At 44.0% G+C, this 13,128-nt stretch overlaps 1 protein-coding gene across 1 annotated transcript in view; it reads left to right on the top strand.

Moving 5' to 3' along the window:
- The window catches only part of LOC115426257 (NACHT, LRR and PYD domains-containing protein 12-like), a 37,862-nt gene extending 25,269 nt beyond the window's left edge, over nt 1-12,593 (top strand). The window contains 4 exon segments of the mRNA XM_030144257.1: nt 673-846; nt 2,147-2,317; nt 10,011-10,125; nt 12,059-12,593. Coding sequence (XP_030000117.1) covers nt 673-846; nt 2,147-2,317; nt 10,011-10,125; nt 12,059-12,574 — 976 coding nt within the window. The 3' untranslated portion in view covers nt 12,575-12,593.
- Nucleotides 12,594-13,128: the final 535 nt, after the last annotated feature.

Raw genomic sequence — 13,128 nt, 5'->3', positions numbered from 1 at the left:
TGCATTTTTTTTTCATTAGGCCTTATGTTGTGTTTTTTTTTTTTTTTTATCGGGTAACGGTGCGCTGGCAGCTCCTAAGGCCCTGTATAGGGTTGGCCTGTCCAGCACACCGTCCTTTTTTTTAGTTTCCAGTCCACTCTGTCTTTCCTTTTGTTACTTTGGGCATGGGGTTTAAAAGGGGTTTGGATTCTGCTTAATTAAAAGCAGCTGGTTTCAACAGGAACAGAAGTAAACCGACGCAAAACGTAACAAAATAAATCAAATACAATAAAATATGTTCTTTTGAATTACACTCCTTTGACTCTGGTGTCCTTTGAAAATATGTTTCACCTTCGGGTTGTAACAGTGACACTGAGCAGATGGAGATGCTGTGGAAAACATGAACAATAAAAATCAAAACGTTAAGGGGTTTCTACTTTTAAGTTTCAGTGTTTTTACACTAGTTTCAGGTTTCATGTTTGATTTGACATTGTTAAATGACTAATCTGTGCATTTGATGTGATAAACAAGCAAACAGACTCATATTACAATAAAAAAATTGTGTTTCTTACTAAATTGTGCAGCTTTATTTGGATCTGAGCTGTGGAACAAACTGAGATCTATGTGGATTGTGATGGTCCTTCAGTCCAGACCTGACCTGATTGTAATCCAAATGTCATCTGTGCCCTCCAGGTTGAGTATCTGTAACCTGTCAGAGCGAAGCTGTGAAGGTCTGTCCTCAGTTCTCAGATCCCAGTACTGTAGTCTGACTCATCTGGACCTTGACAACATGGACCTGAAGGATTCAGGACTGAAAATCCTGTCAGATGGACTAAGGAGTCCAGACTGTAAACTGGAGACTCTCAGGTTTGGATTGTTCAACCAGTGTGAATGATGATGATTAAAACCAGGATGTACATCAGGGGTGAGCGATATGGTAAAAATATCATATCAGATTTTTTTAAAAATAAAACCATGATCTTGATTTGATCATGATTCTTTCCATTGATCTTTGAGACTAATTAGCATATCTTTGCATGTGTAAAGTCAGTGCTTCTGTTCCCTCTTTCCACTGTTTGCTCCTCTTCTCATACAGAGTACCTTTACTAAATGCTTTTTGTACTAAATGCGTTACAGTTGTTTGCTTTGGTTTAATTCTACCTGTTGCCTCTTGCTGGAGTGTAGCTGCTCTTCTACCAGTTTGACTCTCATACTGTTTGGGCATGCATTGATTCAGGTTGGACACGGGGCTAATAACGATGGGAACATACATGTGGAAAGTTTATAATGCATTCAGATAACACACCAATTCAAAGTGACATGTATATTTACATGAGTCATGATATCACATTGGCAGCTGACTGAACAGGTTTGTAGTGTTGCCATCCGATGTGCAAACTGTATCTGTGCTAATTTTGCAAATTACTGTTGTTTGCACTTTGTCGTTCGGGGAAAAACCAAACCAATTCCATGCGATGGAAGTGGAGTTCTTTGTAGGAAGCAACTAATCTGTTTGACTGTCAGCCATGACTCCCACTACACAACCTGAAATCCATGTGACAGGGACGTGAACTGACGTGATGTGTCTGTCTCCATCCAGAGCCATTGAATCCACTATGACTCTGACTACATCAGATTATAGACCATTCCACCATCTCAATGGTTTGTTGTATTGTCGATTTGTTCTAAACCTTCACAATCTAATGTCGTCATATCGCACACCCCTAATGTACATGTAGTGGATCAGTCTGACCTGGTTTTCAGACCAGCTGTTCAGTGTCTGACATGAAACACAGGCATGTTCCTTTATTTATATGAAACAAACACAGTAACTAAACTGTATGAAGATGTATTTGAAGCAAGTGAGTCTAAATCTACAGATATTATCTAAAGGACAGTAAAGTATCTACACTCTGAGAGTTGGACTGGAGTGGAACTGGTTTGTCTGTTTAAACACTGGAACCCAAGAACCATTGAACCTTTGATTTGGAGGTGGTGACAATGGTTAGTCTGTATTCAGATCATGTCCTGAACTGAGCCAGTCCAATAGAAACTGGCTTCAGGTAAATCCCATTTGGAATGAAATCCATCCTCAGAATAACTGTGTCCAACAGCTGACGCTGCTTCTTTTCCAACCTCAGATGATGTGTGATGTTTTATGTTGCAGACTGTCAGGATGTCTGATCACAGAGGAAGGATGTTCTTCTCTGGTCTCAGCCCTGAAGTCCAATCCGTCCCATCTCAGACTGTTGGACCTGAGCTACAACCATCCTGGAGCCTCAGGACAGGAGCTGTGTGCTCTAGTGGAGGATCCACACTGGGGACTGGACACTGTCAGGTATGGACTGAGCTGATGCACACACAGAGAATGTGTGATAGAACAGGTGGAGCTGACAGGAACACTGTGTCAGAATGTGTGATAGAACAGGTGGAGCTGACAGGAACACTGTGAGAATGTGTGATAGAACAGGTGGAGCTGACAGGAACACTGTGTCAGAATGTGTGATAGAACAGGTGGAGCTGACAGGAACACTGTGTCAGAATGTGTGATAGAACAGGTGGAGCTGACAGGAACACTGTGAGAATGTGTGATAGAACAGGTGGAGCTGACAGGAACACTGTGTCAGAATGTGTGATAGAACAGGTGGAGCTGACAGGAACACTGTGTCAGAATGTGTGATAGAACAGGTGGAGCTGACAGGAACACTGTGTCAGAATGTGTGATAGAACAGGTGGAGCTGACAGGAACACTGTGAGAATGTGTGATAGAACAGGTGGAGCTGACAGGAACACTGTGTCAGAATGTGTGATAGAACAGGTGGAGCTGACAGGAACACTGTGTCAGAATGTGTGATAGAACAGGTGGAGCTGACAGGAACACTGTGAGAATGTGTGATAGAACAGGTGGAGCTGACAGGAACACTGTGTCAGAATGTGTGATAGAACAGGTGGAGCTGACAGGAACACTGTGTCAGAATGTGTGATAGAACAGGTGGAGCTGACAGGAACACTGTGAGAATGTGTGATAGAACAGGTGGAGCTGACAGGAACACTGTCAGAATGTGTGATAGAACAGGTGGAGCTGACAGGAACACTGTGAGAATGTGTGATAGAACAGGTGGAGCTGACAGGAACACTGTGAGAATGTGTGATAGAACAGGTGGAGCTGACAGGAACACTGTGAGAATGTGTGATAGAACAGGTGGAGCTGACAGGAACACTGTGAGAATGTGTGATAGAACAGGTGGAGCTGACAGGAACACTGTGTCAGAATGTGTGATAGAACAGGTGGAGCTGACAGGAACACTGTGTCAGAATGTGTGATAGAACAGGTGGAGCTGACAGGAACACTGTGAGAATGTGTGATAGAACAGGTGGAGCTGACAGGAACACTGTGTCAGAATGTGTGATAGAACAGGTGGAGCTGACAGGAACACTGTGAGAATGTGTGATAGAACAGGTGGAGCTGACAGGAACACTGTGTCAGAATGTGTGATAGAACAGGTGGAGCTGACAGGAACACTGTGTCAGAATGTGTGATAGAACAGGTGGAGCTGACAGGAACACTGTGAGAATGTGTGATAGAACAGGTGGAGCTGACAGGAACACTGTGTCAGAATGTGTGATAGAACAGGTGGAGCTGACAGGAACACTGTGAGAATGTGTGATAGAACAGGTGGAGCTGACAGGAACACTGTGTCAGAATGTGTGATAGAACAGGTGGAGCTGACAGGAACACTGTGAGAATGTGTGATAGAACAGGTGGAGCTGACAGGAACACTGTGAGAATGTGTGATAGAACAGGTGGAGCTGACAGGAACACTGTCAGAATGTGTGATAGAACAGGTGGAGCTGACAGGAACACTGTGAGAATGTGTGATAGAACAGGTGGAGCTGACAGGAACACTGTGAGAATGTGTGATAGAACAGGTGGAGCTGACAGGAACACTGTGAGAATGTGTGATAGAACAGATGGAGCTGACAGGAACACTGTGTCAGAATGTGTGATAGAACAGGTGGAGCTGACAGGAACACTGTGTCAGAATGTGTGATAGAACAGGTGGAGCTGACAGGAACACTGTGAGAATGTGTGATAGAACAGGTGGAGCTGACAGGAACACTGTGTCAGAATGTGTGATAGAACAGGTGGAGCTGACAGGAACACTGTGAGAATGTGTGATAGAACAGGTGGAGCTGACAGGAACACTGTGTCAGAATGTGTGATAGAACAGGTGGAGCTGACAGGAACACTGTGTCAGAATGTGTGATAGAACAGGTGGAGCTGACAGGAACACTGTGAGAATGTGTGATAGAACAGGTGGAGCTGACAGGAACACTGTGTCAGAATGTGTGATAGAACAGGTGGAGCTGACAGGAACACTGTGAGAATGTGTGATAGAACAGGTGGAGCTGACAGGAACACTGTGTCAGAATGTGTGATAGAACAGGTGGAGCTGACAGGAACACTGTGAGAATGTGTGATAGAACAGGTGGAGCTGACAGGAACACTGTGAGAATGTGTGATAGAACAGGTGGAGCTGACAGGAACACTGTCAGAATGTGTGATAGAACAGGTGGAGCTGACAGGAACACTGTGAGAATGTGTGATAGAACAGGTGGAGCTGACAGGAACACTGTGAGAATGTGTGATAGAACAGGTGGAGCTGACAGGAACACTGTGTCAGAATGTGTGATAGAACAGGTGGAGCTGACAGGAACACTGTGTCAGAATGTGTGATAGAACAGGTGGAGCTGACAGGAACACTGTGTCAGAATGTGTGATAGAACAGGTGGAGCTGACAGGAACACTGTGTCAGAATGTGTGATAGAACAGGTGGAGCTGACAGGAACACTCTGTCAGAATGTGTGATAGAACAGGTGGAGCTGACAGGAACACTGTGTCAGAATGTGTGATAGAACAGGTGGAGCTGACAGGAACACTGTGAGAATGAGTGATAGAACAGGTGGAGCTGACAGGAACACTGTGAGAATGTGTGATAGAACAGGTGGAGCTGACAGGAACACTGTGAGAATGTGTGATAGAACAGGTGGAGCTGACAGGAACACTGTGAGAATGAGTGATAGAACAGGTGGAGCTGACAGGAACACTGTGAGAATGTGTGATAGAACAGGTGGAGCTGACAGGAACACTGTGAGAATGTGTGATAGAACAGGTGGAGCTGACAGGAACACTGTGAGAATGAGTGATAGAACAGGTGGAGCTGACAGGAACACTGTGAGAATGTGTGATAGAACAGGTGGAGCTGACAGGAACACTGTGAGAATGTGTGATAGAACAGGTGGAGCTGACAGGAACACTGTGAGAATGTGTGATAGAACGGGTGGAGCTGACAGGAACACTGTGTCAGAATGCGTGATAGAACAGGTGGAGCTGACAGGAACACTGTGAGAATGTGTGATAGAACAGGTGGAGCTGACAGGAACACTGTGAGAATGTGTGATAGAACAGGTGGAGCTGACAGGAACACTGTGAGAATGTGTGATAGAACGGGTGGAGCTGACAGGAACACTGTGTCAGAATGTGTGATAGAACAGGTGGAGCTGACAGGAACACTGTGAGAATGTGTGATAGAACAGGTGGAGCTGACAGGAACACTGTGAGAATGAGTGATAGAACAGGTGGAGCTGACAGGAACACTGTGAGAATGTGTGATAGAACAGGTGGAGCTGACAGGAACACTGTGAGAATGAGTGATAGAACAGGTGGAGCTGACAGGAACACTGTGAGAATGTGTGATAGAACAGGTGGAGCTGACAGGAACACTGTGTCAGAATGTGTGATAGAACAGGTGGAGCTGACAGGAACACTGTCAGAATGTGTGATAGAACAGGTGGAGCTGACAGGAACACTGTGAGAATGTGTGATAGAACAGGTGGAGCTGACAGGAACACTGTGTCAGAATGTGTGATAGAACGGGTGGAGCTGACAGGAACACTGTGAAAATGAGTGATAGAACAGGTGGAGCTGACAGGAACACTGTGAGAATGTGTGATAGAACAGGTGGAGCTGACAGGAACACTGTGTCAGAATGTGTGATAGAACAGGTGGAGCTGACAGGAACACTGTCAGAATGTGTGATAGAACAGGTGGAGCTGACAGGAACACTGTGAGAATGTGTGATAGAACAGGTGGAGCTGACAGGAACACTGTCAGAATGTGTGATAGAACAGGTGGAGCTGACAGGAACACTGTGTCAGAATGTGTGATAGAACAGGTGGAGCTGACAGGAACACTGTGTCAGAATGTGTGATAGAACAGGTGGAGCTGACAGGAACACTCTGTCAGAATGTGTGATAGAACAGGTGGAGCTGACAGGAACACTCTGTCAGAATGTGTGATAGAACAGGTGGAGCTGACAGGAACACTGTGTCAGAATGTGTGATAGAACAGGTGGAGCTGACAGGAACACTGTCAGAATGTGTGATAGAACAGGTGGAGCTGACAGGAACACTGTGAGAATGTGTGATAGAACAGGTGGAGCTGACAGGAACACTGTGAGAATGTGTGATAGAACAGGTGGAGCTGACAGGAACACTGTCAGAATGTGTGATAGAACAGGTGGAGCTGACAGGAACACTGTGTCAGAATGTGTGATAGAACAGGTGGAGCTGACAGGAACACTGTGTCAGAATGTGTGATAGAACAGGTGGAGCTGACAGGAACACTCTGTCAGAATGTGTGATAGAACAGGTGGAGCTGACGGGAACACTGTGAGAATGAGTGATAGAACAGGTGGAGCTGACAGGAACACTGTGAGAATGTGTGATAGAACAGGTGGAGCTGACAGGAACACTGTGAGAATGTGTGATAGAACAGGTGGAGCTGACAGGAACACTGTGAGAATGTGTGATAGAACGGGTGGAGCTGACAGGAACACTGTGTCAGAATGAGTGATAGAACAGGTGGAGCTGACAGGAACACTGTGAGAATGTGTGATAGAACAGGTGGAGCTGACAGGAACACTGTGAGAATGTGTGATAGAACAGGTGGAGCTGACAGGAACACTGTGAGAATGTGTGATAGAACGGGTGGAGCTGACAGGAACACTGTGTCAGAATGTGTGATAGAACAGGTGGAGCTGACAGGAACACTGTGAGAATGTGTGATAGAACAGGTGGAGCTGACAGGAACACTGTGAGAATGAGTGATAGAACAGGTGGAGCTGACAGGAACACTATGAGAATGTGTGATAGAACAGGTGGAGCTGACAGGAACACTGTGAGAATGAGTGATAGAACAGGTGGAGCTGACAGGAACACTGTGAGAATGTGTGATAGAACAGGTGGAGCTGACAGGAACACTGTGTCAGAATGTGTGATAGAACGGGTGGAGCTGACAGGAACACTGTGAAAATGAGTGATAGAACAGGTGGAGCTGACAGGAACACTGTGAGAATGTGTGATAGAACAGGTGGAGCTGACAGGAACACTGTGTCAGAATGTGTGATAGAACGGGTGGAGCTGACACGAACACTGTGTCAGAATGTGTGATAGAACAGGTGGAGCTGACAGGAACACTGTGAGAATGTGTGATAGAACAGGTGGAGCTGACAGGAACACTGTCAGAATGTGTGATAGAACAGGTGGAGCTGACAGGAACACTGTGAGAATGTGTGATAGAACAGGTGGAGCTGACAGGAACACTGTGAGAATGTGTGATAGAACAGGTGGAGCTGACAGGAACACTCTGTCAGAATGTGTGATAGAACAGGTGGAGCTGACAGGAACACTGTGAGAATGTGTGATAGAACAGGTGGAGCTGACAGGAACACTGTGGGAATGTGTGATAGAACAGGTGGAGCTGACAGGAACACTGTGAGAATGTGTGATAGAACGGGTGGAGCTGACAGGAACACTGTGTCAGAATGAGTGATAGAACAGGTGGAGCTGACAGGAACACTGTGAGAATGTGTGATAGAACAGGTGGAGCTGACAGGAACACTGTGAGAATGTGTGATAGAACAGGTGGAGCTGACAGGAACACTGTGAGAATGTGTGATAGAACGGGTGGAGCTGACAGGAACACTGTGTCAGAATGTGTGATAGAACAGGTGGAGCTGACAGGAACACTGTGAGAATGTGTGATAGAACAGGTGGAGCTGACAGGAACACTGTGAGAATGAGTGATAGAACAGGTGGAGCTGACAGGAACACTGTGAGAATGTGTGATAGAACAGGTGGAGCTGACAGGAACACTGTGAGAATGTGTGATAGAACAGGTGGAGCTGACAGGAACACTGTGTCAGAATGTGTGATAGAACGGGTGGAGCTGACAGGAACACTGTGAAAATGAGTGATAGAACAGGTGGAGCTGACAGGAACACTGTGAGAATGTGTGATAGAACAGGTGGAGCTGACAGGAACACTGTGTCAGAATGTGTGATAGAACGGGTGGAGCTGACAGGAACACTGTGTCAGAATGTGTGATAGAACAGGTGGAGCTGACAGGAACACTGTGAGAATGTGTGATAGAACAGGTGGAGCTGACAGGAACACTGTGAGAATGTGTGATAGAACAGGTGGAGCTGACAGGAACACTGTGAGAGTGTGTGATAGAACAGGTGGAGCTGACAGGAACACTGTGTCAGAATGTGTGATAGAACAGGTGGAGCTGACAGGAACACTGTCAGAATGTGTGATAGAACAGGTGGAGCTGACAGGAACACTGTGAGAATGTGTGATAGAACAGGTGGAGCTGACAGGAACACTGTCAGAATGTGTGATAGAACAGGTGGAGCTGACAGGAACACTGTGTCAGAATGTGTGATAGAACAGGTGGAGCTGACAGGAACACTGTGTCAGAATGTGTGATAGAACAGGTGGAGCTGACAGGAACACTCTGTCAGAATGTGTGATAGAACAGGTGGAGCTGACAGGAACACTCTGTCAGAATGTGTGATAGAACAGGTGGAGCTGACAGGAACACTGTGTCAGAATGTGTGATAGAACAGGTGGAGCTGACAGGAACACTGTGAGAATGTGTGATAGAACAGGTGGAGCTGACAGGAACACTGTGAGAATGTGTGATAGAACAGGTGGAGCTGACAGGAACACTGTCAGAATGTGTGATAGAACAGGTGGAGCTGACAGGAACACTGTGTCAGAATGTGTGATAGAACAGGTGGAGCTGACAGGAACACTCTGTCAGAATGTGTGATAGAACAGGTGGAGCTGACAGGAACACTGTGAGAATGTGTGATAGAACAGGTGGAGCTGACAGGAACACTGTGTCAGAATGTGTGATAGAACAGGTGGAGCTGACAGGAACACTGTGTCAGAATGTGTGATAGAACAGGTGGAGCTGACAGGAACACTGTGTCAGAATGTGTGATAGAACAGGTGGAGCTGACAGGAACACTCTGTCAGAATGTGTGATAGAACAGGTGGAGCTGACAGGAACACTCTGTCAGAATGTGTGATAGAACAGGTGGAGCTGACAGGAACACTATGTCAGAATGTGTGATAGAACAGGTGGAGCTGACAGGAACACTGTGAGAATGTGTGATAGAACAGGTGGAGCTGACAGGAACACTGTGAGAATGTGTGATAGAACAGGTGGAGCTGACAGGAACACTGTGAGAATGTGTGATAGAACAGGTGGAGCTGACAGGAACACTGTCAGAATGTGTGATAGAACAGGTGGAGCTGACAGGAACACTGTGTCAGAATGTGTGATAGAACAGGTGGAGCTGACAGGAACACTGTGTCAGAATGTGTGATAGAACAGGTGGAGCTGACAGGAACACTCTGTCAGAATGTGTGATAGAACAGGTGGAGCTGACAGGAACACTGTGTCAGAATGTGTGATAGAACAGGTGGAGCTGACAGGAACACTCTGTCACAGCTGATTCCACATCCTTTACTGAAGTTCCAGACCACGGTCACAGATACAGACCTTCAATAAGGGACTGACAGGAACCATGGACTGGATGTGAACAGAAAAGCTGCAGTGGATCACAGTGATGTCATGTCTATGCTTAATGCTGCTCTGACACCCCCCTCCCTTTCAGGTTGGAGCCCAGTGGAGTCCGATGGTTGAAACCAGGTCTGAGGAAGTGTAAGTGGATTTCCATTGGATTCCAGAGTAAACCCAACCTGAACATACAGTGGGAGCTGGTACCACATTAGAAAACACACCAACTATCAGTGAAGACAGAGGAGGAGCTGACAACTGATTGGTCAGGACACAGATCCCATGACACAAATACCCTGAGGGACGTGTCCTAAGAACCTCTGACCATTGGCCAATCACACCTCCTCTGTCTTTATGGATCATTCTAGTGTCGTTCTTGTGCCGCTGTCTGATAAAGGTGGAAGACCAACAAACAATACAGTCCAAAACCCAGCTGAGTCCACGAGGAGGAAAGTTTAACACAGTAACAAGTTCAACCCAAAACATCATATCACTTCTATAAATATTTAAGATCCATTAGATAAAGGCTGTAATATTATGGGTTTTATGGACAATTAGGAAAAAGGGAAAGATTAAATTAAAAAATCTGTGCAAAGGTCGTCATGAATAAAGTTTGTTTCTGATCAGAAGGTTTTTGACAGTCAACTTGGAGACACAGACTGAACAGAACCATTGAGTGAAATGTCAGTAAATTCCACTTCCTGTCTGTCTGTCCTTGACTACTGCCTACATGACATTAGACAGAAAAACCACAACTACAACTCACATCTCAGAGCTTCTCTGAAATAAAACTCAGACACGTTTCAGACCAGACCTTTGTGTGTCCATCATGAGTTTGGACAGAACCATCTGAACTCAAACCTGTGGAGGTTTAAAGTGCTGTGACGCTGCTACCCATCAGTCATCTGCATTGGAACACACATTATCTGTGGGATCACATGATTAGAATTTAGTTAGTCACATGTTTCTATGAAAGATTTTCATGATAACTTCATGACTTCTTTGTTTGGTCTTTGAATGAACTACTAGGACTTGTACAACTATCAGTACTTGTGTTTAATAGAATACAAACTGAACTAAAATTAACAAAAAATTTAATTAAATAGAGCGAGAACAGCAAAGTTACAAAGGACATCCTTTAAATATTCAACAAAATCAACATTTTATTAATTTTCTTTGAGTATTTTCTTCATTTTTCTGATTATTTTGTTCAGTTTGTTTAATTTCTGCTAATTTTGCTGATTAATTACCTCCGCCAGGAGGTATTGTGATCACTTTGATTTGTGTTATTGTTTGTTTGATTGTTAGCAAGATAACTAAAAATGACTATAGATGACGGATTTTCATGAAATTTTCAGGAAATGTTGATACTGGCACAAGGAACAACTGATTAAATTTTGGTGGTGATCGGGGGGGAGGGCAGATCTGTCTTGGCAGAGGTCTGTGCTTTCCAAGTGCTTTTCATGTTTTATATTTTGTTTTATTAGTTTTGTTAATGTTGTATTTAATTTGTTTTTTTTATTCATTTTCATTCATTTTACTGAGTGATTGATGATTAATTTGACTGATTAGTGTGTTCAGTTTTTATTCTTTTGTTGAGTATTAGTGTTTGTAATGTGGTACCAAGTGAGGTTGTGTAACTGTGGTTTTATATTTCAACTAATGCGGCGTCCTTCCTTGAGACTGCACAGCTAGCAGCTAGCTTACAGCGAGAAAACACACACATCAATCCAACATATGGTCATTTGTGTCACAGTAACAGTGTGTGAACCAGGGACACAATTACAAACAAAAAAAGCACTCGGAGAGCGCAGACCTCTGCCAAGACCGAGCCCCCCCCCCCATCACCACCAAAATTTAATCACTTCTTCCTTGTGCCAGTATCAACATTTCCTGAAAATTTTGTGAAAATCAGTCCATAACTGTGTGAATTATCTTGCTAACAAACAAACAAACACGCACTCAAACACACAAAGCAAAGTGATCACAATACCTCCGCCAGGAGGACTTGTTATTACCTCCTGGCGGAGGTAATAACAAGTCATTCTCTAGTCTTTCCCCTAAAGTCAAATCAAGCTGATCACTGATCAATAACTGCAGCTGTTTTGTGTTTTCTTCTGTCCATCAGATTTCTGTGAACTCACCCTGGATCCAAACACAGCGAACGAAAAACTCAAACTGTCTGAAAACAACAAGAAGGTGGAACGAGTAGAGGAGGTTCAGTCCTATCCTGATCATCAGGACAGATTTGAGTATGAGCCTCAGCTGATGTGTTCAACTGGTCTGACTGGTCGGTGTTACTGGGAGGTCCAGTGGAGTGGAGACGTTAATATATCAGTGACGTACAGAGGAATCAGAAGGAAAGGAAACAGTGGAGACTGTGGGTTTGGAGAAAATGATCAGTCCTGGAGTCTGGTCTGTGATGGAGATTGTTACAGTGTCTGTCATAATACAAAATACACAGACATCCCTCAGTCCTCCTCCTCCTCCTCCGGTACAGTCTCAGTGTATGTGGACTGTCCTGCTGGATCTGTGTCCTTCTACAGAGTCTGCTCTGACAAACTGATCCACATCTACACCTTCAAAACCACATTGACTGAACCACTGTTTGGAGGATTTGGACTGTGGTCTGGATCCTCAGTGTCTCTGTGTGATGTGTAGATGTGTTGTATAGTTGTGTAGATGTAGGGGTGCAATGGTACAGGTACCCAACGGTTCAGTCCGTACCTCAGTTCTTAGGCCATGGTTTTTGGTTCAGTTTCAGTACAGTTTTGTGCATCAAGAGAACAGTATTTTCTCTCCCTATATATATATATATATATATATATATATATATATATATATATATATATATATATATATATATATATATATATATATATATAATTTTTTTTTTTGCTTATCAGCAAAAACTGAATTTTACAGTAGGAACAAATTCTATTTTCTTTTTTCGCTTGTTTTTTTTTTTTTCACTTTCATCATTTGTTACTTTGTCATTTTTTTCCAAGTTTCCATTTTATTGTTTTGCTATTTTCCATTTTAATGAATTAATTCTTAGTATTTACTCAATCATGATGAATTATTTGTCCTGTGTTTTCATTTTTCATTTATGTTGATTTTTCTTTTTTTCTTTTTTTTCCTTTTTTTTCTTTTTTTTCCCTTTTTTTTTTTTTTTTTTTTTTTTTTTTTTTTTTTTAATTTTGGTAATTGTTGAG

This window comes from Sphaeramia orbicularis, chromosome 9, assembly GCF_902148855.1.
Source record: "Sphaeramia orbicularis chromosome 9, fSphaOr1.1, whole genome shotgun sequence".
Taxonomy (NCBI): Eukaryota; Metazoa; Chordata; class Actinopteri; order Kurtiformes; family Apogonidae; genus Sphaeramia; species Sphaeramia orbicularis.
The sequence above is the reverse complement of the archived record's forward strand: the minus strand, read 5'-3'. Positions and strand labels throughout refer to the sequence as shown.